The 27994-nt window shown below is 43.5% G+C and overlaps 1 protein-coding gene across 2 annotated transcripts in view; it reads right to left on the bottom strand.

Annotated features, from left to right (window-relative positions):
* Positions 1 to 27994, bottom strand: part of LRRC7 (leucine rich repeat containing 7) — a 439503-nt gene that overhangs the window by 23721 nt on the left and 387788 nt on the right. For both annotated transcript variants that reach the window (XM_038744743.1, XM_038744744.1), the window contains one exon: positions 15306 to 15380. In XM_038744743.1, coding sequence (XP_038600671.1) covers positions 15306 to 15380 — 75 coding nt within the window. The remainder of the gene's footprint in view (positions 1 to 15305; positions 15381 to 27994) is intronic.

Raw genomic sequence — 27994 nt, 5'->3', positions numbered from 1 at the left:
CTGGTATACATCTCTACTTTTACATCCCCCACAGCACTTGTGTGTATATGTATATATCTATAATTCAATTTATTTATATTAATGCCTGTTTACTTATTTTGATATGTATATATCTTTAATTCTATTTATTTATATTGATGCTACTGATGCCTGCTTACTTGTTTTGATGTCTGTCTGCCCCTTCTAGACTTTAAGCCCTTTATGGGCAGGGATTCTCTCTTTTTATTGCTGAATTGTACTTTCCAAGCACTTAGTACAGTGCTCTGCACACATTAAGTGCTCAAAAATTCCGCACCCCCGCTTTCTAGACTGTGAGCCCACTGTTGGGTAGGGACCGTCTCTATGTGTTGCCAACTTGTGCTTCCCAAGCGCTTCGTACAGTGCTCTGCCCACAGTAAGCGCTCAATAAATATGATTGATTGATTGATTGATTGAATGAATGAATGAAGCCTCCTACTATCTGGAAATTCTTTTACTGCCTCTTTCTGCTGGTAGATTGCAAATTCCTTGAAGGCAGGGAGCATGTCTATTACTACTACTACTAGTAATGATAGTAATAATAATTATGGCACTTGTTAAGCGCTTACTATGTGCCAAGCACTGTTCTAAGCAATGGGGTAGATACAAGTTATTCAGGTAGGACACAGTCCCAGTCCCTAATGGGGCTCACACTCTTATCCCCATTCAACAGTTGATGATACTGAGGCACAGAGAAGTGAAGTGACTTGCCCACGGTCACACAGCAGACATGTAGTGGAGCAGAGCTTAGAACTCAGGTCCTTCTGACTCCCAGGACCACTAAGCCACACTAATTCTGTTGTACTCTCCCATGTCTTTACTACAGTACGCTTAATACACAGTAGGCTCTCAGTAAAGACTGACTGATTGAGGTTTAGGCTAAAGGAGGGCTTCCATTAGCTTTTTGTAGTAGAAATTAGTATTCCAAGGAAAAACACTGGAGTGGTCATAATCGAAGAACAGCAGATCCATCCTGGGTGCAGCTGCGGTACTCTCTGTGTCTCCAATCAATCAATCAATCAATTGCATTTATTGAGTGCTTACTGTGTGCAGAACATTATATTAAGCACTTGGGACAGTATGATACATCAGACACTGAAGGGGTCAGGGAATATCTGACAAAGCAGAGGAAGGTAATAATTCTTAGACAGGCAGAGAAGCCTGTGGGGGGATGTAGCTCAGTGACAGTGCACATGCTTTGCATGTATGAGGCCCTGGGTTCGATCCCCAGCACCTCCACTGCTTTTTAACGTTAGCCAAAGCTTTAGAATTAAAGAGTTCGCATCCCACAAAGGGTTGTGCTCTGATAAAATATTATTAGAGAAGCAGCATGGCTCAGTGGAAAAGAGCACGGGCTTTGGAGTCAGAGGTCATGGGTTCAAATCCCGGCTCTGCCAATTGTCAGCTGTGTGAATTTGGGCAAGTCACTTAACTTCTCTGGGCCTCAGTTACCTCATCTGTAAAACGGGGATTAAGATTGTGAGCCCCCCATGGGACAACCTGATCACCTTGTAACCTCCCCAGTGCTTAGAACACATAGTAAGCGCTTAATTAATGCCATTATTATTAATTATTAGAAGCAGAGTGGTCTAGTGGAAAGAGCATGGGCGTGGGAGTCGGAAGACTTGGGTTCTAATCCTGGCTCTGACACTTGTCTGCTGTGTGACCCCAGGTAAATTCCGTACCTTCCCTATGCCTCGGTTGCCTCATCTTCAAATTGAGGATTACGACTCTGAGGCTCACGTGGGACGTGGACCGTGCCCAACCTGATTAGCTTGTATCTACCCCGGCGTTTAGTACAGCGCCTGATATATAGTACGATCTTAACAAATGCCATTAAAAATATATATACATACTTCAAGGACACTGAAATCTGAATTGCAACCCGAAGTGGTGAAGCCTTCTTATAACTATGCTAAGCATTGGAGTCAACAGCCTGTGTCTATGGAAGTGAATTTAGCTAGAGGTTGGCAGAGTTTCAGCAAAAATATTGTCGGGGCACAAGGCTAAGAGGCTGTGGTATAAATGATTGTGATGGACATAGCTGCAGTTACTCAAAGGGTGACCTCTCCTCTCACAGGCTGAAAACATCAAAGGGGCTGTGGTCTTTAGAAACCAGCAAGAGGAAATGGTGTGATGCTAAATGATGTTAAATTATTTTAATGTCTGTCTCCCCCTCTAGCCTGTAAGCTTATTATGGGTAGGGAACGTGATACCAATTCTGTTATACTGTAATAATAATAGTGATGACATTTATTAAGCGCTTACTATGTGCAAAGCACTGTTCTAAGCGCTGGGGAGGTTACAAGGTGATCAGGTTGGCCCCTGGAGGGGCTCACAGTCTTAATCCCCATTTTACAGATGAGGTCACTGAGGCCCAGAGAAGTTAAGTGACTTGCCCAAAGTCACACTCACACATTGTACTCTCACAAGCACTTAATACAGTATACAGCAAGTGCTCACGAAATGTGATTGATTGATTGATTGAATTCTGAGATGTGCAGAAGTAAAGTTAGGGTTCGTAAACAGTTACTGCGTGTGCAGCTTATCTGTTCTCATGGCTTCCACTGCACTCAGATGTCTCCCAAACCTCCGATGCCTGATCTCTTCCTTTCTCTGCAATCTCACAACTCTTCTTGTCTCCAGGAATCGCTGCATGGATGTCTCCCGACACCTCAAGCTCAATCTTCCCTCCCAATCCTCTCCTCCGCCTAACTTTCCATCACTGCTGACAATACCACAATTCTCCCTGACTCTCAAGCCCAAAACCTTGGCATTATTCTTGACTCTTCTCTTTCTTTCTTGCAACCCACATATTCAGTCAGTTACCAAATCCCATTGGTTCTTTCCTCAAAGCATCTTCAGAATTGATCCCTTTCTCTCCAAACTGCCACCATGTTGGTCCAAGTTCGTCATATTCTGACTCCAATTACTGCATCAGCCTCCTCAGTGACATAATAATAATGGTATTTGTTAAGCACTTACCATATGCCAGGCACTGCGCTTAAGTACTGGGGTAGAAACAAGCAACTTGGGTTGGACTCAGTCCCTGTTCCACATGGGGCTCACAGTCGTAATCCCCCTTTTACAGATGAGGGAACTGAGGCCCAGAGAAGTGAAGTGACTTGCTCAAGGTCACAAAGCAGACAAGTGGCAGAGCCTGGATTAGAACCCAGGTCCTTCTGACTCCTAGTCCCTTGCTTTTTCCACTATGCTATTCCTTTCCTAGCCCACACTTCACTCTGCTACCCAGATCATTTTTCTAAAACATGATTTTGTACACTTCTCCCCATTCTTCAAAAAACCTCCATTGTTTGCTCATTCCTTACTAAATCAAGCAGAAACTCCTGACCATTGGCTTTATGGCACTCAGTCACCCCTCTTACCCCTACTCACCCTTGTTCCTCTTCCATTACATCCCAGCTCAGAAGCTACAATCCTTTCAAGCCAACCTACTCACTGATCCTTGTTCTTGTCTCTCTCACCACCAATCCTTTTTGCAAGTCCTCCTTTTTGCCTGGAAGTCCCTCCCCTTTCACATCCTGCAGACAACTGCTCTCTCCATATTCAAAGGTCTCCCGAAATCACATCTCCTCCCTGATTAATCTCTCATCTTCACATCCTATTTCTTTCCCTACTGCTACTTCAACACATCCATGTCACATAAATAGTTGGCATATACTTTAAAATGGTAATTTAATCACTCAATCATGTTTATTGAGCACTTTGTGTGCAGACTACTGTATTAAGCACTTGGGAGAGTAAAATATAACAGAGTTGGTACATGTGTCCCCTGCTCACAACAAATTTACAGTCTAGAGGACAAGCTTTCAGTTTAGAGGGCTTTACCCGTAATACCTGTAACTTATTGTTAGTGTCTGTCCCCCTTCTCCCTCCTGGAACTACATTGTAACCTTTTTGAGGCAGAGATCATGTCTACTTATTCTACTGTATTCTCTCTGCATAGAGTAAGCGCTCCATAAATACTATCGATTGGTTGATGAAGTGCCCTGAACAAATTCCAATCGTCATTATTGGCAGTATAATAATAGAAGATGACAGTGCTGATGGTGAAGTACCTTAAAATCCAGGTATGCTAGTAGGGTTGACGAGACCAGAGTATGACTGAAAATCCTCTCCACACCGTGGGCATGGGAAAATCGCTCCTTGCTGCCCTGCTCCATTGGCTCCCCACAGTGTCTGACACTGTTTTCCTTTCTCTCTCTGGGTTTCTTATTTCAGAAACAACCTGACCCTCTCCAGGAGAGCTAATGCAGCCATCTCATTTGCCCTGGAGATTAGAAAGCCGTTCAAACCATTTGACACTGAGAATTTGCTCCCTGCTGGAACGGTGCAGGTTTCTGCTCCTCCACGGCTCCCCGTTTCTAGATGCTGCCCATCTAGCTGACCTTATTCTGCTGGGGCCATTGGATGGTCCATGGCTCTGTCACCTCCTTTGAGGTGACTCTGTTCTTTCAAGTGGTTCTTCTTCCCACCCCTTTCCCTATTTCAGCTCACCGTTAGATCACCATGATTATTATTACAATTTCTAGTACCACCTTCCCTTTCAAACATTTTTTTAAGGCATCTAATCTCCAATCTCCAAGTCCTGTTGCACTGACTCTGTGGGTACCCTGACTTACCCTGTGGTCACTGATCAGTCAATTGTATTTACTGAGCGCTTATTGGGTGAAAGAGTACAATATAATGGAGTTGGTAGACACATTCCCTGCCCACAGGCAGTTTACAGCCTAGAGGAGGTCATGAATCATGGAATGAGATTTGGATCACAACGCTAGGACTCCTCCTCTAAGAAGAAAAGCCAAGGAGCCCGGCAAATGAGATCTGGATCAAAGCTCCAGGATTTCCCCTCTAAGAAGGAAAGCCAAGGAGGCCTGGCCAATCCCTTGGGAACTGAGGAACTCAGGAATCACTGTCAGTCCCAGCTAACACCCGCTGTTTGGGGGAAGTCAGGGCTGAGGCAGCTTCGATACCCTGTTTTAAACCAGGGCCTTGGCATTACCTGATACTGTCTCCTTGCATTTTGATGTAATTATTTAATGGTCATAAGGTGTTCAGATGTTTTTGAAAATGCAAGCCTGTGATTTTTCACCTAGAGTGCTCTGCACACAGAACATGTTCAATAAGTATCACTGATTGACTGTTGTTCTGGAAGATTTTGACAGTTTGAATGAAAATAAATGGATTCATAAAAGAAACAAAATCCAAATAGAATAAAGACTTCAAGATTCTGTTGTTCTGCTTTCCAATTAGCTTTCAATCAACATGGAATCTATATTTCATAAAGCCTGATGCAGAGTACATTCTTTTACTTCAGCAACAACTTCTCCTGGCTTATTCTCTGCAGTCAAACTAGCTCTCTTCCTCCTTTCAAAGCCCTACTGAGAGCTCACCTCCTCCAGGACGCCTTCCCCGACTGAGCCCCCTTTTTCCTCTCCTCCTCCCCATCCCCCACCTCTGCCCTACCTCCTTCCCCTCCCCACAGCACTTGTATATATTTGTACAGATATATTATTCTATTTATTTTACTTGTACATACTTACTATTCTATCTATTTTTTTAATGATGTGCATACAGCTATAATTCTGTTTATTCTGACGATTTTGACACCTGTCCACATGTTTTGTTTTGTTGTCTGTCTCCCCCTTCCAGTCAGTGAGCCTGTTGTTGGGTAGGGACCATCTCTATATGTTGCCAACTTGTACTTCCCAAGCGCTTAGTACAGTGCCCTGCACACAGTATGCGCTCAATAAATATGATTGAATGAATTGAATGAATGCAGTCTGTCTGACAGAGTTTATGTCTGACCTGATGATTCTGTATCTACCCCAGCACTCCGTACAGTGCTTGTCAGGTAGTAAATTTAGAACAAATACCATATTTATCACTATCATTCTGCACACCTACTTCTCTGAACAGAATCTGTCTGCTAGAAATTCTCTGTGGGCTAGCCATGGTGTGACTGTATCTGATAGGGAGTTCTGACAATTGGAATATTATTGTATGATGTGCCAGGACAGGCTTAATGATTGGTCTTGATGAGAGAGATCATTCATTGTTGTCCCATGATTTAATCTTTCTGAATTATGAGGAGCGAGGACTTGACCTTCCAGTGGATTCACATTCATTCAACATGGGGGGGGGGGGGGGGGTAGAAATTTAGGAATCAGAGTAGAACCATACTGTTTGCAAGACTGGGCCCTATCTAGATCGCAAGCAGCTTCCAGGTAGGATCAATGTTATTAGGCCAAATGAGAAATGTTTATTAATAATAATAACAATAATAATAAAAGCATTTCTCAACTGGTCTTGGCCTAATAACAACTGGGACAAATGAAAAATGTTTATTACCATGGGCTTTAGTCTCGTGATTACTCAGTCTGCCTGTGGGCCCCTCAGGTGGGAGAATGATCAATCAGTCAATCAATTAGTGGTTTTTACTGAGCGCTGACTGTGTGCAGAGAATTGCACTTAGCCCTTGGGACAGTACAATACCATGGAGATTGTAGTCACGATCCCTGCCTGCAAGGAAAAGAAGCAGCATGGCTCAGTGGAAAAGAGCCCAGGCTTTGGAGTCAAGAGGTCATGGGTTCAAATCCCCGCTCTGCCAATTGCCAGCTGTGTGACTTTGGGCAAGTCACTTAACTTCTCTGGGCCTCAGTTACCTCATCTGTAAAATGGGGATTAAGACTGTGAGCCCCCCGTGGGACAACCTGATCACCTTGTAACCTCTCCAGCGCTTAGAACAGTGCTTTGCACATAGTAAGCACTTAATCAATGCCATTATTATTATTATTATTATAAGTAATACCTCAGTTAGAATATTGCAGATGAACCAACACCTCCCTCTTCTAGCCTTTTAGTTGGGCTCCATCAATAAGGCCTATTTTGGGGGCATTTTCTGTACAGTGCAGATTCAGCATGTCTCTTCCTCACAATCTACGACTGTAACCTGAACCATGATTTCTAAGTCTATTGACGAAAGGGGAAGAGAGTAACAATAATGATTTTCAAGTGAGTACCCTATTTATAAAAGACCACATCCCGCCCAAACCATTTGATACTGTTTATAAGTAACTCATTCTGAGGTCATTTTACTTTATTTTCATACCAAATGAAAAGCCATTTTAAGGTTTCTGACTAAGGAATATTGGTACAAAGAACTTTGGATGGCCACGAATGATGCCTTGAAGCCCTCCAAGTAAAATACATATTTGCTTCTTAACCACTTTTCCTCTTGATAACAGAATAACCGCAGTGAATATATTGTCTGCAGTCATGAAAGAATAGAGTGATAAAAGTCATAAGTTATTAAGCCAGAAAGCACCTTATTAAGCCATCTGGATTCTTCTTCAAAGACAATGATCTCATTCGGGTTAGAGGGGAGATTTGTGTGATAGAATACGGACCACGAGCTGTGGTGAATTACTCTAATTCGGGTAATCTCTTTATGATCTACTCATTAATCCTTCTGGAACTATCAGAGCACTAAAATGAAAACAGCTCTTCATAGGGGCAAGGCAAGCATGTGGAGAAGCAGGAATAAAATAGCAATTGAAGTAGGGATGGGAAACTGAAATGATATAATGATTTAGTGCAAATATAATTAAGATAGAAGTACCTCCTCCCCCTTCTCTCCAACTGATCCTTTTTATTTCGTTTTTCTGTAATTCATTCCATCATTCTCCACAAAAGCCCGACTTTCAAACACACCCTCTCTGTTCCTCAATTTTCCTGTCAGTACGTCTGTCTGCCTCTTCCTCTATTTACCCATGTCATCTTAATTGATCTTGCAATTAAGGGGTAGGGGAAATAAGGGATTAATCTGGGAAGGCCTCTCTAAAGAAATGTGCTTTTAGTGAGGTTTTAAAGGTGGTCATCTGTCATAGATGAAAGGGGAGAGGGTCTCAGGCCACAGGGAAGACGTGGGTAGGGGGTCAGTGGCAAGACAGATGAGACTGAGGTACAGTGAGTAAGTTGGCATTAGAGGAGCAACATGTTCAGGCTGGGTTGAATTAGGAAATCAGTGAGGTAAGCGAGGAGGGGTAAGATGAGTAAGTGTGCTAAGCCCAATGATAAGGACCACTGAGGGCCCTTGAAGAGTGGGGAAACATGGCCTGGATGTTTCTGTAGAAAAATGATCTGGGCGGCAGAGTGAAGCATGAACTGGAGTGAAGTATGGTGGCAGAGAGGTGAGCAAGGAGGCCCCACTAGACCGTAAGATCGTGGGGGCAAGGAATGGGTCTCTTTATTGTTCTACTGGAATCTTTCCACCGCTTATTACAGTGCTCTGCACACAGTAAGTGCTCAGTAAATGCCAGTGGTTGCCCAATCACCTCTGCATCAAGCAAAAACTTCTCACCATTGTTGGCTTTAAAGCAGTCAATCGTCTTGTCTCCTCCTACCTCACCTCACTGCTCTCCTACTGCAACGCAGCCCACACGCTTCATTCCTCTGGTGCCAACCTTCTCACTGTACCTTGTTCTTGTCTATCTCACCACCGACCTCTCGCCCATATCCTACCTCTGGCCTGGAACACCCTCCCTCCTCATATCAGAACGATAATTCCTCTCCCCCAATTCAAAGGCTTGTTGAGGGCACATCTTCACCAGGAGGCCTTCCCCATCTAAGTCCTCCTCTCCTCTTCTCCCACTACCTTCTGCGCTGCTCATACATGCTCCTCCAGTCATCCTCCCTTCCCTCCTCACAGCATGCATGTATATATTCATTCATTCATTCAATTGTATTTATTGAGCGCTTACTGTGTGCAGAGCACTTTACTAAGTGCTTGGGAAGTACAAATCAGCAACATATAGAGAAGCAGCGTGGCTCAGTGGAAAAGAGCATGGGCTTTGGAGTCAGAGGTCATGGGTTCAAAATCTGGCTCCGCCAACTATCAGCTGTGTGACTTTGGGCAAGTCACTTAACTTCTCTGTGCCTGAGTTACCTCATCTGTAAAATGTGGATTAAAACTGTGGGCCCCATGTGGGACAACCTGATCACCCTGTAACCTCCCCAGCTCTTAGAACAGTGCTTTGCAAATAGTTAGCACTTAATAAATACCATCGTTATTATATATAGAGACGGTCCCTACCCAACAACGGGCTCACAGTCTAGATCTGTAGTTTGTTAATTTGTTTTTATTAATGTCTGTCTCCCCCTCTAGGCTGTGAGCTCATTGAGATCAGAGAATTTGTCTGATGTTATATTGTACTCTCCCGAGAGCTTAGTATGTGCTTTGCACACAGTAAGTGCTCAATAAATACGACTGAATGAATGAATAAAGTAGTTAAGGTGGGAAATAAGTACTTGCATCAGCATAGAGGCAGTTTGGGATGGAGAGAACAGGGCAGATATTAGCCATGCTGGGAAGGTAGAATCAAAGGATTTGGTGACAGATTGAACATGTGGGTTGAATGAGAAAGATGAGTGGAGGACAGGGCAGATATTAGCCATGCTGGGAAGGTAGAATCGAAGGATTTGGTGACAGACTGAACATGTGGGTTGAATGAGAAAGATGAGTGGAGGACGATGCCAAGGTTACAGATTGGTGAGACAGTGAGGATAGACTGCCAGATCACCGCTCTCTCCACTTTCCAAGCTTTATTAAGGTCACATCTCCTCCAAGAGGCCTTCCCCAGTTGAGCCCTCTTTTCCACAACTTCCTCTCCCTTCTGCATCACCTGTGCACTTTGGATCATTTCACTCTGGGCATTTGGCATTCGCCTCTCCTTCAGCCCCAGAGTACTTAGGTTCATGGCAAGGAATGTGTCTGCTAATTCTATTGTGTTGTACTCTCCCAAGTGCTTAGAATAGTGTTCTGCACATATTATGAGAAGCAGCGTGGCTCAGTGGAAAGAGCACTGGCTTTGGAGTGCTCTGCCAATTGTCAGCTGTGTGACTTTGGGCAAGCCACTTCACTTCTCTGTGCCTCAGTTACCTCATCCGTAAAATGGGGTTTGACTGTGAGCCCCCCTTGGGACAACTTGATCACCTTGTAGCCTCCCCAGCGCTTAGAACAGTGCTTTGCATATAGTAAGCGCTTAATAAATGCCATCATTATCCCTTCTGGACTGTGAGCCCGTTGTTGGGTAGGGTCCGTCTCTATATGTTGCCAACTTGTACTTACCAAGCGCTTAGTACAGTGTTCTGCACACAGTAAGCACTCAATAAATACAATTGAATGAATGAATGAATGTGCTCAATAAATATGACTGATATTTGTCATTTTTTTTATATCAATGTCTTTCTGTCCTTCTAGACTGTAAACTTGTTGTTGGCAGGGAATGTGTCTATCAACTCTGTTGTTCTGTACTCTCCCAAGTGCTTAGTAATAATAATAATAATGGCATTTCTTAAGCGCTTACTATGTGCAAAGCACTGTTCTAAGCGCTGGGGAGGTTACAAGATGATCGGGTCGTTCCACAGGGGGCTCACAGTCTTTATCCCCATTTTTACAGATGAGGTAACTGAGGCACAGAGAATAATAATAATAATAATGATAGCATTTGTTAAGCACTTACTATGTGCAAAGCACTGTTCTAAGCGCTGGGGGGATACAATGGGATCAAGTTGTCCCACGTGGGGCTCACAGTTTTAATCCCCATTTTACAGGTGAGGTAACTGAGGCTCAGAGAAGTTAAGTGACTTGCCCAAAGTCACACAGCTGACAATTGGTGGAGCCGGGATTTGAACCCATAACCTCTGACTCCAAAGCCCGGGCTCTTTCCACTGGGCCACTGAGCCACACTGCTTCTCTAGTACAGTGCTTTACACACAGTAAGCATTCAATGACTACTGCTGACTGATTGATAGTATTTGCCACAAAGAAAGGTCAGGGTTTGGGTGGGAAAATGAGGAATTCTGCTTTGCGCCTATTTAGTTTGAGCTGTGGTGGGACATCCCAGAAGAACTGTCCTCAAGGCAGGAGGAAATAAGAGACTGCTTGAGAAGGAACGAGAAGGTCAGTGCTAGAGAGGTAGAGTTGGCATTATAATAGTAATAGCTTTGTGGAAAGACCATGGTCCTGGGAGTCAGAATATTTGCTGTGTGAGCCTGGGCGAGTCACTTAAATTCTTGGGTCTCAATTTTCTTATCTGCAGAAAAGATATTCAATACCTGTTCAACCTCCCTTTTAGACTGTAAGCCCCATGTGGGGCAGGGACTGTGTCTGACCTAACTGCATTGTGTCTACCCCCGTGCTTAGTTTAGTGCCTAGCCCATAGTAAGCCCTTAACAAATACCATTAAAAATATACGGCTATTAATCTCCATATGCATAACCCCAATTTTCTCTTAAGACAGCTTGTACTGTCTCGGCTGCCAACTAAATAAACAGTGTTTAGCACGTAGTAAGTGCTTAACAAATACCACACATTATTATTATTATTACTATTCTCTGCCACTTGATGTTCCTCACTTTATTTCCCTGCTGCTATCATCCTTCTTTTCTTTTCATTGCCTCATAATCTCCCTCCTATTTTTTTCCCTTTTCCTAGTTTTCCTTTTTCTTTCTCTCTCCTGTTCTCTCTCTCTCACTTCATCTTTCTTCCCTTCTTTTCTTCCGTTTCCAGGGTTTTCACATTCTCTCCCTTTCCCTTTTCCCCTTCTCCCTTCTTTCACTCCACTTTCTCTCTTGCTTTGCACATAGTAAGCGCTTAATAAATGCCATTATTATTATTATTATAGTACTTCCCCCACTTTTCTTAATTCTGTTTCCCTCCTTTTCCCCCTCAGTGGCTCTGGAGCCGTCCCCCTTCCACAGTGGCCCCGGGCTACCCCTGTTCTTTAAGATGGAGGCATCCTCTCTCCAGAGGCTCCAGGATTGCTAGTTTCCCTAGGTGAGAGAGGAAAAGCAAGCCCAGAAATTCCTCCCATATCTTGTGACATAATGGGGTTACGTCCAAGGGATTTTCTACACTGAATCTCCTGGGGAATTTACCTCAGTCTGTATCAGGCTTGACTTCGCCTTCAGGTCTCTCCATGCCCTGATGTCTCAGGTGTTCCAGCTTTCTGTTGCACTTAAGGACTCATTTCCCAGCAAAAATGCTAAAGAACCCAAGGCAGGCCCTGCCACCACCCATGGACTTAAACTCATCACTGTCTCTGGGAATGGCTGGGGTCCAATGTATCTAGCTCAGGCTTTTACTCTGGGTAAGCAGTGATTCGCGAGAGGGGGGATACCAGAAACCAATACACCCAGATTAAAAACAAAAGGGCATGAACATAGAACCCGCGAGTGATACATATTTAACCAACCAGATTTATAATTCTAATAAACACCAGGACCAAATAAAATCCAGTCCCAAAGATCCAATCTTTCCCTTCTCTAGACAAAACCCTAAACTTCCGTTCCAAAGTCTTGGGATTCTGGAAAGGTTTTCTCAACCAATGGATACCCAATCTGGGCTTCTCTCCCCCATCGTCACTCGCTGTAGACTCCTGTTACCTTTTTAAACCTCCCCTGCCTATGGTCTCTTCTCTAGGAAAACTTGCTCAGACTGAGCACCTTGGCTTAGTGGCAAGAGCACAGGACAGGGAGTCATTGAAGACCTGCATTCTAATCTGCCTCAGTGGAAAGAGCCCCGGCTTTGGAGTCAGAGGTCATGGGTTCAAATCCCAGCTCTGCCAATTGTCAGCTGTGTGACTTTGGGCAAGTCACTTAACTTCTCTGGGCCTCAGTGACCTCATCTGTAAAATGGGGATTAAGATTGTGAGCCCCCCGTGGGACAACCGAATCACCCTGTAACCTCCCCAGTGCTTAGAACAGTGCTTTGCACATAGTAAGCGCTTAATAAATGCCATTATTATTATTATGATTATTAATAATAATCTCAGCTCCACCACTTGCCTGCAGTGTGACCTTGGGTGAGTCACATCTTTTCTATTCCTCAGTTTTCTCATCTGTAAAATAGGGAGTAAATATCTGTTCTCTCCCTGCCTTAAACTGTGAGCCCCACAAGCGACAGGGGCCGTGTCTTATTCCTAACTCTGTATCCCTTCCCAGCACTTAGTACAGGGCTCTGCACACCATATGTATTTAATAAATACTATTACTGCTACTATCATTTATACCCCGGTGATTAGCACATAGTAAGCTCTTAACAAATTATTAATAGCATAATTATAATAATAATAACAATACTAATACTTTCTGTTTAATCAGTTCTCTCAACTCTGTATCATATCCAGACCCAGACTCCAGCTGGTCCTGGTTCAGCCCCCTCCAATATCATCTGGGTGAAATAATGGGATTTCCTGAGCAGTTGAGTGCAGTGCACTGAATGGAACAGTCAGAAACACAAGACACATTCTCTGCCCCCAAGGAGCTAAGATTTTTACAGTAACAACAATATTACAATAATACTACTAATAAAATATTGGAGAAGTGGCATGGCCTGGGAGTAGAGGATCTGGGTTCTAATCCTTGCTCTGCCAAATGCTTGCTGTGTGACCTTGGGCCAGTCACTTAACTTCTCTGTGCCTCAGTTCTCCTGTTCTCCCTCCAACTTAGATTGTGAGCCCCGTGCGGGCTGTGTCCAATCTAATCAACTTGAATCTATCCCAGTGCTTAGAACAGTGCTTGTCACATAGTGAGTGTTTAACAAATACCATTAAAAAAACACAAAAAACACCACCACCAACAATAATAGAATAGTACAGAAGACAGAAGGACCTGGGTTCTAATTCCTGCTCCATCACTTGTCTGCTGTGTGACCTTGGACAAGTCACCTCACTTCTCTGTGCCTCGGTTACTACATCTGTAAAATGGGGATTTAGACTGTGAGTCCCATGTGGGACAGGGACTGTGTCCAACCTGATTAGCATCTATCTACCTCAGTGATTCGAATAGTGCTTGACAGTGAGGGCTTAACAAATGGCATTACTATTACTATTGTTGCTATTATTATAATAATTATCATTATTATTACTGTAACAATAAAATCTTGCTTTCTATGAAAGCCTGGAGTGGGTAAGAAATGCATGCTTCTTACATCCTTCTTGCTATCAGAGTTTTGATAAAAAAAATCACTCTGGTCCTGACAGTAGTTATCATTACTCTAGTGATGGTCACTGAGAATACCTGTATTGTATTTGCATTTCCCCAAGTAGCATGCTATAATTTAAGGATTGCAAACACATATGCTAGAGTGATGACAAACGCTAATAACTTGGAAATGGACAGATACTATTAACTGATTCTTCTGGAAGTTCCATGAACCAGGAACCAATTTTGTCATGAGAGGCAGTTACAGGGACAGTTAACCTCACATAAAAATCAGATTAACCAAAATTCTTGGGTTGACATTAATGGCCTCTAGCCAACATGGCCCGACTTTACTTTTATACTTTCCAATGTAACCAATTATTCAGCCGACATTTATGTGTCCAATTCTCCTTTAAACAGACAGTTAAAAAATCCAATACGTTTCTCACAACTGGATTGATTTTACTGGGCCACATCCAACGAGAAATAAGTAGATAGGGTGGGCTAGATAGGCCCTAGGGCAAGCAGCTGCAAAAGGAAACTCTCAGGATCAACTGGTTGACACTTTCCCTTCGGTCTTAAAGCCACGTGTTTGTTGGTCCCCCTGGGCATCTCATTCCTCTTGACTCTGTTACTGAAAAAGAAGCTAAATACTCATTCCTCCACACACAGCCACCCTCAGCATGGACTGTACTCCAACACTGGGGATTTAGGAATACCTGAGATAAAGGAAAACCCCACAAATGCTGAATATACATACACAGTGTCAGATCTGCAAAGTCTGGAGCAAGATCTCTCTAGAGGAGGATTCCAAATTTTCAGAGAGGAAATCAAAAGCTAAAAGATGCCCGGTAATGTGAGTGGGGGTACCTGTAGCCTGCTCCTCTTTGGCCATCTAGTCCCCCTCTTCTAAGCCCACCCCAACACAACCTGACTTCACTGATCAAGAGGAGAAATTGGGGGCTTTTCCACCACCCATCTCATCAGAGGGTCTCCGGATTGGAGGTAAGCGTGGGGAAAGAGATGACAGGATAACCAGCAGGAGGGGAGAAATATTCGGAGGGAACCGGAGTGGAATGCTTTTTTATGGCATTTGCGTGGCTGCAAAATAGAACCATTCCTTCCACCCTGCGTGTGGGTTTTAGATGAAAATGAAGCGATGGGAGCAACCGAACAACTTAAGTGCACAGTATCCATCTCTCTGTGCTCCAGACACAAAGCTCTCTGCATGCACAACTTTAATACATATAATATTCTATGGAAAGAAAGTTCCCTCTTACCTGAAGGATCTTATCGCCAGGCTGCAGCAGGCTGAATGCTGGCCCATCAGGCTGAACCCTAGTAACAAAGATACCCTATAAGTCAGAAGTAACAGAGGTTAGGATTCTATAAACCAAGAACTAGGCTAAAGGTTTGTTTGCTATGCATATGTACCAAAAACTCAGCTTAACCTGAACAATAACAGCAGCTTTTTACAACAGTTTGCTCTTTGAATATTAAAAAATGCAATCATGTTTGGCAGGGAGGCTGGGGAAGAGGTGAGGGAGGAGAGGGTTAGGTGGGAGGGAGGAATAACTCAGTGGTAGGTAACCAAGTGACTTTGTAAAGCAAGGCAGAACATTCACTGGAGGGGAAGAAACAAGCTTTGTTGTCCAAGCATGCTTCTGAATTATAAATGAATCACTCTGTATTTCTATTCGTTACCCAGAAGCCATGTTCATCAGCCTTCTTTTGCCAACTCTGAAGATCTGATCTCAGTTATCTCTTCCTCCTGTCATGGATGCATTAGAAGGTTCTTCTTTTGGGTAAATATCATCCCAGGACACATTTTAAAAGCCTTAATAACTTGGAATCCTTCTCAGGGTCGCACCTGGAGAGTTTCCAGTACTCTATCAGTCCCGATTTCGGAGAGGGAGAGTCAAGCAGAGGCCTGTCCATTCCATTCCATTCCTAGCTTGGGCAGTGGCTGGCAAGATGAAGGCCATCTACTGCAAGTCAAAACTCACCTGTGCTCGGAAGCAGCGGCATGGGAGAGAGTCGAGGGTGGAGACTCAAGTTTACTGCAGTAAAGTAAACCACTTCAGGTTTTTACCAAGAAAACTTTATGCATATGCTACCAGAGCTATCGCTGATAGAGGCGGGGAGTTCTGAGCGTCCATGACATCACTGTGGGTTGGAGACGACTCGATGGCATACGACAGGTAACACTGAATGCTCCTGAATGATTTCCATAATCACTGCGATCAATTATTTCCCCATCTACCCCTGACTCTTTTGTTTAAGACAGCCAACTGGCCAAGGGGAGAATCACCCTGTGATCTGGTAGTGAATGCAGAGGCAGCAGTGTGGCCTAGTGGATAGCACATGTGCCTGAGAGTCAGGGGACTGGGTTCTAATCCTGACTCTGCCATTTGCCTGCTCCGTGACCTTGGGCAAGTCACTTGACTTTTCTGTCCCATAGTTTCTTCATCTGTAAAATGAGGATTAAATATCTGTTCTCCCTCCTTCTTAGACTTTGAGCTCAGTGAAGGACAGGGACTGTGTCCAACCTGATTATCTTACATATAATACAGTGCTGGGCATATAGTAAGAGTTTAAATGCCCTCATACCTGTCCCTTCCCCCATTTCTGGGGCTGGGAAAACTGTACATGCTCCCTGGAGGGGAGTCTCTTTCAGACGCCCGAATCCCGCGGAAGCTTTCTGACAATCCCTTCTCCCCTCTGAGAGCCCCTGAGATGCTGTTTGTCCACACCAAGTTCTCGAATATGTCCACAAAATTTGGAAGGGGAAATTCCCAGTGCTGATTTAGTGTAATTATTTCCTTGTCCGTAGTCTGACCGGCAAATCTTTTTATCAGTGTGAAGGCTTTATACAATCCCATTATGCATATTAAACCAATAAGTTTAATATAGCATTATTAGATGAGCAAGCCAACTCAAATTATAGTATCAGCATATTTTCATTGCTCTCTTTGAACAAAGTTACCCTAAATGCCTTGTCCATAATTCCATGTTCCTAATGGGGTATCATTGTTACCATTCCACACTAAGGGTGCCTCAGCTGGACTTTCTGAGGGTTTAAGATTGACTGCAAAGTCTGAGGGGTGACTTATTTCATTTTGTTAATATGCTTTGTTTTGCTGTCTGCCTCCCCCCTTCTAGACTGTGATATCATTTCTGGGTGGGGACCGTTTCTAGATGTTGCCAACTTGTCCTTCCCAAGTGCTTAGTACAGTGCTCTGCACACAGTAAGCACTCAATAAATGCCACTATTATTATTATTATTATTGCCACATTGGCTCCTCATTGAATACGTCTCCAGGTGAACTATCTGTAGCCGGGTACACCGCTGACATATGGAGGTCTGCATCTTTGCCTCATGGACTAGATTGTCGGGTCCTAAGCCAAACTCCATCAGGTTGGATGGGCTCAAATGGGCTCCCGGCTACCTCGGCAACTGAGGGCTTTTGGTAATAGGATTTATTAAGCACTTGTTGTACTTAATAAAGAACTGAATCAAGCACTGGGCATGAATACCTGGGTGAGAATTACAAAAGAGGCTCCCAATCTAAGAATGAAGGGGGGGAAAGGGGCTATCAATGTGGTGGCTGGGATGGTTTTGGGCCAAATGTAGTCATTCATTCATTCAATCGTATTTATTGAGCGCTTACTGTGTGCAGAGAGCACTGTACTAAGCGCTTGGGAAGTCCAAGTTGGCAACATATAGAGACGGTCCCTACCCAACAGTGGGCTCACAGTCTAGAAGGGGGAGACAGAGAACAAAACAAAACATATTAACAAAATAAAATAAATAGAATATGTACAAGTAAAATAAATAAATAAATAGATGAGGATTGGCTTCTGATCCTTGGACTATAACATGCCTGCAGCTCTCCCGAGTCCCAGTTCAGCCTAGCAAACCCTAGGCCACATGGGAAGTGAGTCCAGGCCAAACTGAAGGGAATGTGAGCTCACTTACAGACAGCTCTACAATACATGTGTAGGGACCTCAAGGGATCTGCCCATGACTTTTTTTATGGTATCTGTTAAGCATTATGTTCCAGACACTGCTCTAAGCGCTGGGGTAGATTCAAGCTAATCAGGTTGGACACAGTCCACGATCCACATGGGACTCATGGTCTTAATCTCCATTTTACAGATGAAGTAACTGAGGCCCAGGGGAGTTAAGTGACTTGCCCAAGGTCACACAGCAGACACGTGGCAGAGCTGACATTAGAACCTAGGTCCTTCTGAGTCCTAGGCTTGTGCTCTATCCACTAGGCCATGCTGCTTCGTTATTAGTACTCCGTCTTTGTCACTGAAATGTAGTTATAGATGACACTGGTGAAGCTGCTAAACAATAGTTGTGCTATCAGTGGCAAGTTTAAAGCTAGTAGACTGATCAAAAAGCACTTGGGTTTCGGTCCCTAGGCCTGGTCTTCACCCTGATGTGAGAATAACATCACACTCTGACAGTTACAGTCTCTCAGAGGTCACAGTCACTCTCCTACCTTTTACATCTTGGTCTAATTAGTGCATCATTTGTGAGTGCACTTCAAAATGGTGGAAATCCTGACTCTCGAAAAAAAAGTAATTAGCTGATGGTAGCCAGTTGATTATGGTAGATGTTGGAAGGAAGCCCTTAATCTTCTTGAGGATGGTTGTGGGTCTCTAATGCTTTGCTGCTTCTGCAAAATGGTTCATTAGCTCTTGCATATCTTCGTGTGCTTTGAGGAGTCACCAGCAGAGACCAGTTCCATGAATGTCTTGTATGTATGTTTTGATGGTCTTTGATAATCCCAGTTTTTTACCTGGCAGATCGTCCCGGAGCATGGACTTGCCCAATTTCATTTACATCCTGAAACACCTCTGTGTAAAACGAGATCCTGTTTGGTGGTTGCTCGCATAGCAAACACCACTTGAGAGCAACACAAATCCTACCAAGATCCGGGCAAACTCATTGCAGAAGCACAGTCATCCAACAAATTCATCATTTTTATCTATCAATGGTATTCATTAATTTACTGTGTGCAGAGTACTGTAATAATAATAATAATGTATTAATTTACTGTGTACAGAGTACTGTACTGAGAGTACAATGCAACAGAGTTGGTAGACACTTTCTCTGCCCATAACGAACTTCCAGTCTAGAGATGAGTTTACAGTTTAGAGTTGAGCTTACAGTCTAGAGAGCAACGGGCTAGATTTGGGAGATGGGGAGGAGTTTTGGCATATATTTTGGATAAAGCGAGAAAGAAATTAATCAGCCCTCATGGGATTAGAAAGCTTGGCATCAGTTCATGCCCACAAGCACCATCTCCTGCCTATGATCAAAGTGGAACAATATGGATGCCCCTTAAATCCAAACAGTGACACGTCCTCCATTCCACTGCTGAGTGGCAGCAGGGCAGAAAGGGGGTTGGATTGCTGCAGTAGGATTCAGCCTCTGTTCAATCAATCAATCACTAGCATTTATTGAGCGCCTACTGTGTGCAGAGCACTGTATTAAGGTCTTGAGAAGCAGCGTGGCTCAGTGGGAAAGAGCATGGGCTTTGGAGTCAGAGGTCATGGGTTCAAATCCTAGCTCCGCCAATTAGCTGTGTGACTTTGGGCAAGTCACTTAACTTTGGAGAGTCTTCCAAGCCAGAGGGAGGATGTGGGAAGGGGGTTGGTGGTGAGACAGATGAGATCAGGGCACAGTGAGTTCCCCCTCTAGTGCGGTGTGTGGTTTGGGCTGTAGCAGAGGTGAGGTAAAGGAGAAGGGGGAAAGCTGACAGAGTGCTTTAAAGCTGAAGGTAAGGAGTTTCTGTTCAATGTGGAAATTTCTTCCTAAAGGGACTGAAGTAGGGTGAAGGGAAGGGCTCAAACCTGTTGATTAAACTGGTCTAGCCTAGGGCTTCGCTCTCTGATTGTTCTCTTTGAGACTGGGGTAGAAAGTTCAGGTTGCTCTAAATCAGCAGAAACATACTGGCGCTAAGTAGTAATTGTATTAATTGAACACCTGCCAGGTGCAAAGCATTGAATTAAATACAAGATAATCGTATCAGAGGATTAAAGAGCATATGATCAGTGCTGATATCCGATTGATGGGGAGAGTGATGAACTAGGCAGTAAATGCAATTATTGTTATTCTCAAGAAAATTCAGAGCATTCGGGGAGTGGAATGGTTCCACGCCAATAATGGATGCTGGACTCCATCTCGGGGCAGAGGGATGGATTGGGAAGCAAAACTGAAATTCCCTGTCAGCTCCAGGGAGACCCCCAAACCCCAGTGTCACCCTACAATGGAATTGGGAACTGGATAGCCTCAAGGGGATGGCTGAGGCTGGGGACCCCAGGACTAGGGGTGAGAAGTATACTAGTCCTCTTTCCCCTACCCCTCAACAAAGGAAGCTAAACCACTCTGAGCATGTCCAGTCCAGAATCCTTGGGACCGTGCCAAGAGGCAAATGAAGCCATTCTTCCCTCTGCTGCCCAGATCATTTGTTTACAAAAACTTTCAGTCCATGTTTCCACACTCCTCAAGAACCTCCAGTGGTTGCCCACCCACTTCCGCATCAAATAGAAGCTCCTTACTATCAGCTTTAAAGTACTCAATCCTCTTGACCCTTCTTAGCTCACCTCACTGCTCCCCTAATATAACCCAACCTGCACACTAATGCCAACCAACCTCACTGTACCTCAATCTCATCTATCCCGCTTCTGACCTCTCTCCCATATCCTACCTCTGGCCTGGAATGTCCTCCCTCTTCATATCTGACAGACAATTACTTCTCCACCTTCAAAGCCTTTCTGAAGGCAGAGCTTCTCTAAGAGGCCTTCCCTAAGTCCTCATTTCTTCTTTTTCCCCTCCTTTCTGTGTCACTCTGATTTGTTCCCTTTATTCATCCCTCCATCAGCCCCACTGCATTTAATAATAATAAAAATGGCATTTATTAAGCGCTTACTATGTGCAAAGCACTGTTCTAAGTGCTGGGGTGGATACAAGGTGATCAGGTTGTCCCACGTAGGGCTCACAGTCTTAATCCCCATTTTACAGATGAAGTAACTGTGGTATACAGAAGTTAAGTGACTTACCCAAAGTCACACAGCTGACAATTGGCTGAGCCGGGATTTGAACCCATGACATCCGACTCCAAAGCCCGTGCTCGTTCCACTGAGCCACACTGCTTCCCTAATTTATGTACATATCTGTAATTTATTTATTTACAGATAAATAAATGTTGTAGGCAAGGAAAGTGTCCACCAACTCAGTTGCGTTTTACTCTCCCAAGTGCTTAGTAAAGTGCTCTGCACTACAGTAAGCACTTGATAAATGTGATTGACTGATTGATCTTTGGAGTGTAAGCTCTTTGTGGGCACGGAATGTGTCTGTTTACTATTACTTTGTAGTCTCCCAAACGCTTAGTACAGTGCTCTGCCCACAGTAAGCACTCAATAAATACGATTGAATGAATGAATGAATGAATGGAGTGTGGGATGTGTGGGTAAGGTGCTGCCTGTCTTCTGTATTTAAAGAGAGGAAAGCCATTTCCTGATTAATTCAAAATATTTCCGCTGTGTTGCATGGTGTAGTGGATACAGCACGGGCTTTGGAGTCAGAGGCCATGGGTTTAAATCCCAGCTCTGCCACTTGTCTTCTGTGTGACCTTGGGCAAGTCACTTCACTTCTCCGTGCCCCAGTTAGCTCATCTGTAAAATGGGGATTGAGACTATGAGTCCCACATGGGACTCATATGAGTCCCTTCCCCATAGCACCTGTATATATGTATATATGGTTGTACATATTTATTACTCTATTTATTTATTTATTTATTTATTTTACTTGTACATTTCTATCCTATTTTATTTTGTTGGTATGTTTGGTTCTGTTCTCTGTCTCCCCCTTTTAGACTGTGAGCCCACTGTTGGGTAGGGACTGTCTCTATGTGTTGCCAATCTGTACTTCCCAAGCGCTTAGTACAGTGCTCTGCACATAGTAAGCGCTCAATAAATACGATTGATTGATTGATTGATTGACAAGGATTGTGTCCAACCTGATTTGCTTGTACGCCCCAGCGCTTAGAACAGTGCTTTGCACATAGTAAGTGCTTAACAAATGCCATTATTATTATTATTATTATTATATTTTATCTCTATCCTCAATACTAATGTCCACATGCATATTTCCATTTTTTAATAATAATAATAATAATAATGGCATTTGTTAAGTGCTTGCTATGTGCAAAGCACTGTTCTAACAGATGAGGTAGCTGAGGCACAGAGAAGTTAAGTGACTTGCCCAAAGTCACACAGCTGACAATTGACGGAGCCGGGATTTGAGCCCATGACCTCTGACTCCCAAGCCTGTGCTCTTTCCACTGAGCCACGCTGCTTTTTATTCATACATTCAAGTATTTTTTCAGCTAGCCCATCCTGAAGTATTTGTATTCTTCCTGCTATATCCTTATTCTTCTCCCAGCCCTTTGTATATCATTTGTCCATCTCTCTTGCTTGCTGGTGGCAAGATGGTTGATAAACTATGGCAAGCACTGTGGCTCCACTTGCACAGGAGTTGGCCAGTTTTATCCCCCCAGCTAAAACACACTACCCGAGTTTACACTGTCCATCCTCCAAGCTTTGTGGGTAAAAGAACAGGGCTCCCCATTTTACCATTTCACTCCTTAATGTCGGCAGAAATCTCAAAATGATGTGAAACTCAGAAAAAGATGAACAACCGGGGATGGAAAAATGGATGATTTAGATTTCTTTTGCTAACAAAGTCAGCACTATGTAAAGTAATTCATATCGAATATGGTTTTAGAAAAGAAGTATTGAACACTCGAGTCATTTAAATGACACTGGTTGAGTTAAAGTGTAATTTATAGATCATCACAGAGTATTAGGTGTGATCTGTTATTTCATATGCTCATCTTTGATACCCACAATGAATGAATTATTGAATGAAGACCCACATGATATGCATGGTTAATACATACGAAGTGCAATATTGGCAAACCGTTCTGCATTAAATTGCACAGTCAGGATGCTCAGAAAGGCAAAACATTTCTAAAATGTATTTTTCAACATACTGCAGTAAAAACTCAATAATTCACATCCCGCTACTTCAGGATGTGCAATATTTCAAATGGGTATTTTCCTCCTACTTCCTCTCTCTATTCTCTTATCGACTGTCAAAATAGGGAGAAATTTGAACTAAAGAAAGTAATGTGGCCTAGTGGAGTCAGAAGGCCCTGGGTTCTAATCCAAGCTCCACCATATAATAATAATAATGATAATAATAATAATAATGGCATTTGTTAAGCACTTACTATGTGCCAAGCACTGTTCTAAGTGCTGGAGTGGATACAAGGTGATCAGGTTGTCCCACGTGTCCCGCATTTGTCTGCTGCGTGACCTCAGGCAAGTCACTTAACTTCTCCGTGCCTTAGTTACCTTTTTTATGATATTTGTTCAGTGTTTACTATGTTCCAGGAACTTTACTGAACACCGGTTTAGATACAAGCTAATCAAGTTGGACACAGTCCATGTCCATCATGGGGCTCATAGTAAGTCTCAGTTTTACATATAAGGTAATATAGGCACAGAAAAGTTAAGTGACTTGACCAAGGTCACACAGCAGAGAAGTGGCAAAGCTGGGATTAGAACTCAGGTCCTTCTGTCTCCCAGGCCTGTGCTCTATCTACTGGCCCTGCTACTATTTCTTCTGTAAAATGGGGACTAAGACTGTGAGCCTCATGTGGGACATGGATTATGTCCCACCAGACTAGCTTGTAGCTACCCTAGTGTTTAATACACTGCCTGACACATTGTTAGTGCTTAATGAAAACCATAAAGAAAAAATGAAAAAATAGAAAAGCGTTCTCAATCTCTTTGGAGATCAACAAAGGCACAGTGATCCAAGTGGCAGGAGAATTTGCAGAGGAATCAATCAATCAATCAATCAATCAGAGGATAGTGGTTTTGGTGATGGTGGTGAAACAGATGAGCTTTGAAACATAGAGCAATCAGTCAGTCAGTCTTAATGAGAGCTTACTGTGTGCAGGGCACTGTACTAAGCCCTTAGGAGAGTACGATATAATAATAATAGTATTTGTTAAGCATTTATTATGTACCAAGCACTGTTTTAAGCGCTGGGGTAGATAAAAAGGCAACCAGGTTGTCCCACGTTGGGCTCACAGTCTTAATCCCCATTTTACAGATGAGGAAACTGAGGCACAGCAAAGTTAAGTTAAATATTTATTTATTTATTTTACCTGTACATATCTATTCTATTTATTTTATTTTGTTAGTATGTTTGGTTTTGTTCTATGTCTCCCCCTTTTAGACTGTGAGCCCACTGTTGGGTAGGGACTGTCTCTATATGTTGCCAACTTGTACTTCCCAAGCACTTAGTACAGTGCTCTGCACACAGTAAGCGCTCAATAAATACGATTGATTGATTGATTAAGTGACTTACCCAAAGTCACACAGCAGTCAGGTGGCAGAGTTGGGAATAGAACTCACGACCGCTGACTCTCAAGCCTGTGTTCTTTCCACTAAGCCATGCTGCTTCTATGTATAATAATGTACAGATATATTCCCTGAACACAGCGAGTTTACAGTCTGAAGAGGCAGACAGACAATATAAATAAATAAATTACAGATATATACATAAGTGCTGTGGGGCTGGGTGGCGGGGAGGGATGAATGAAGGGAGCAAATCAGGGTGACGCAGAAGGGAGAGGGAGAAGAGGAAAGGAAGGTTTAGCCTGGGGTGAAGCAGATGTGCCTTCAATAAGGCTTTTAAGCAGGGAAAGTAATTACCTTCAGATATGAGGAAGGAGGGCCTTCCAGGACGGAGGGAATGTGTGGGCGAGAGGTCGGTGGTGAGATAGATGAGATAAAAGTACAGTGAGAAGGCTAGCATTAGAGAAGCAAAGTGTTGGGACGGGGTAGGTGAGTAGGAATGTGTGGGTGAGAGGCAGGCGGCAAGATAGACGAGATCGAAGTACAGTGAGAAAACTAGCATTAGAGAAGCAAAGTGTTGGGGCTGGGTAGGAGAGTAGCAAGGTGAGGTAGGAGGGGACAAGGTGATTGAGTGCTTTTAATCAATCAATCAATCGTATTTATCGAGCGTTTACTGTGTGCAGAGCACTGTACTAAGTGCTTGGGAAGTACAAGTTGGCAACATATAGAGACAGTCCCTACCCAGCAGTGGGTTCACAGTCTAAAAGGGGGAGACAGAGAACAAAACCAAACATACTAACAAAATAAAATAAATAGAATAGATTTTAAACCAATGGTGAGAAATTCCTGTTTGATGAAAAGGGGGATGGGCAACCACTGGAGGTTCTTGAGGAGTGGGGAAAAATGGCCTGAACATTTTTTGAAGAAAGGTGACCTAAGCAGCAAAGTGAAAAGTACGGGCTTGGGTGGGGAGACACAGGAGGCTGGGAGGCCAGCAAGGAGGCTGATACACTGCCTTCAAACATGCCCACGTCTTCCCCATACTGAAAAAAAAACCCCCTGCCTTGACCCCACAGCCCCCTTCCAGGATAATGTCAAGGTTACAGACTTGTGAGACGGGATGGTGGTGCTACCTACAGTGATGGGAAAGTCACGGGAGGACAGGGTTTAGGTGGGAAGATAAAAAGTTCCATTTTAGACACGTTTAGTTTGAGGTGACAAGAGGACGTCTAAGGACATCTTGCACTCACTAAAAGCAGATTTAAAGACTCCACTCAAGCAAGAGGCAAACTTGTGATTCAAACCCGACTCCCCTCGTTTCATCTGAATTAAGGAAGTTTTTACTGTACGTAGGTGGTCTCAAGTAAATACAATTCACTGTTAATGTAAAGAAATTTCTGACCTTCCTTAACACTCTTAATTGGTTCTCAAACACAAACTGACATTAAGTGAAATGGTATTAAGCAAATCAAATTAGTCTATAGGAATAAATGTAAATAGGGTTTGCTCATTTCCAAAATCTTTTTTAGTTATTATTTATTTACTCAATTATTCATATAAGTATCTGCCTCCCCCCTAGGCTGTAAGCTCACTATGGGCAGGGAACATATATACTAATTCTGTTGTATTGTACTCTCCCAAACACTTAGTACAGTGCTCTGTACATAGTAAGCACTCAAACAATGCTACTGATTGACTGATTGATCTTTTTAGTGGCTAGTAAATGATGTGAACGGCATACAGCATTCATGAGCGACTAAACAAATAAATGCAATGAAAACATGCAAAGTGAATAGAGAATAATTTCCATAAGCCCCAGTACCTCAAGGGTTTACTACAGATCTAACCTAGATTTAAAACACTCACAATCAACTAAACGAATGAGGGTTGCTTAGTGGAAAAAGCACGGGCTTAGGAGTCAGAGGATGTGGGTTCTAATCCCGTCTCCGCCACTTGTCTGCTCTCTGACCTTGGGCAAGTCACTTAACTTCTCTGTGCCTTAGTTACCTCATTCGTAAAATGGGGATTAAGACTGTGAGCCACCACGTGACACAATCTGAATACCTTGTATCTACCCAAGTGCTTAGAACAGTGCTTGGCATATAATAAGCGCTTAACAAATACCATTAAACTGAAATGAGAATATAAAATGACCAGGATATCAATATTTAGAGAGCACCAGGTCAAATTAGTGCTAAAGGGAACACAGTAAATTGGAGACTGTATCTTTACTCTCAAGCTTCAACCCTTGTGAAGTGCACATGAACTTCACTTTGAAATAATTCTCCACAGAGTTAAAGCATTTCCAGATTTTCTTGACAAGTCCATTTGGTGCGTACTTATTTAGCATCTGATTCAAAGGCTATTGGTACAGATGCACAATGGTCTTCTCTTGCCTCTGCCAATTGGGACGGTGGAGGCCTTGCTTTCTGCCTGCTTGTTTGCACACAGCCCTTCTGCTAGCTTGTTTTCTGCCTGCACATCAGGCAGAAACTCCTCACCCTGGGCTTCAAGGCTCTCCATCACCTCGCCCCCTCCTACCTCACGTCCCTTCTCTCCTTCTCCAGCCCAGCCCGCACCCTTCGCTCCTCCACCGCTAATCTCCTCACCGTACCTCGTTCTCGCCTGTCCCGCCATCGACCCCCGGCCCACGTCATCCCCCGGGCCTGGAATGCCCTCCCTCTGCCCATCCGCCAAGCTAGCTCTCTTCCTCCCTTCAAGGCCCTGCTGAGAGCTCACCTCCTCCAGGAGGCCTTCCCAGACTGAGCCCCTTCCTTCCACTCCCCCTCATCCCCGTCTCCATCCCCCTCATCTTACCTCCTTCCTTTCCCCACAGCACCTGTATATATGTATATATGTTTGTACATATTTATTACTCCATTTATTTATTTATTTTACTTGTACACATCTATTCTATTTATTTTATTTTGTTAGTATGTTTGGTTTTGTTCTCTGTCTCCCCCTTTTAGACTGTGAGCCCACTGTTGGGCAGGGACTGTCTCTATATGTTGCCAACTTGTACTTCCCAAGCGCTTAATACAGTGCTCTGCACACAGTAAGCGCTTAATAAATATGATTGATTGATTGATTTACAGTGAGGAACTGGCTTTCACTCAAGATACTGGTGGTTAGTTGGTTCATTGTAGGATTTTCCTTCACAACCAGGTTTCCTTTCTCTAGCAGCCCAAATCCCTTTCTTTCTGAAGCTTCTCTGGAGTTGGTCAGGAGGCACATTGCTGTGATATTCCTATTTTCACACTCCTTCTTCTTGTACTCTTGCATGTATCATATTATATGAGTCATTCTTCCTTTTCTTCTTCTTCTCCTTCTTCCACTTCCCCTTCCCTTTTTTCTTCCCTTCCCCTTTCTTCTTTTCCTTCTTCTTTCCCTTTTCCTTCTTCACCTTCCCCCTCCCCTTCCTCTTCTTCTTCTCCTTCACCTTCTCCTTTTTTTCCTTCTTCACAACAATAATAATAACAAAAGTGGCATTTGTCAAGCCCTTAATATGTACCAAACACTG

Source organism: Tachyglossus aculeatus, chromosome 4 (genome assembly GCF_015852505.1).
Source record: "Tachyglossus aculeatus isolate mTacAcu1 chromosome 4, mTacAcu1.pri, whole genome shotgun sequence".
Classification (NCBI taxonomy): domain Eukaryota; kingdom Metazoa; phylum Chordata; class Mammalia; order Monotremata; family Tachyglossidae; genus Tachyglossus; species Tachyglossus aculeatus.
This window is presented reverse-complemented; position numbering and strand designations above follow the sequence as displayed.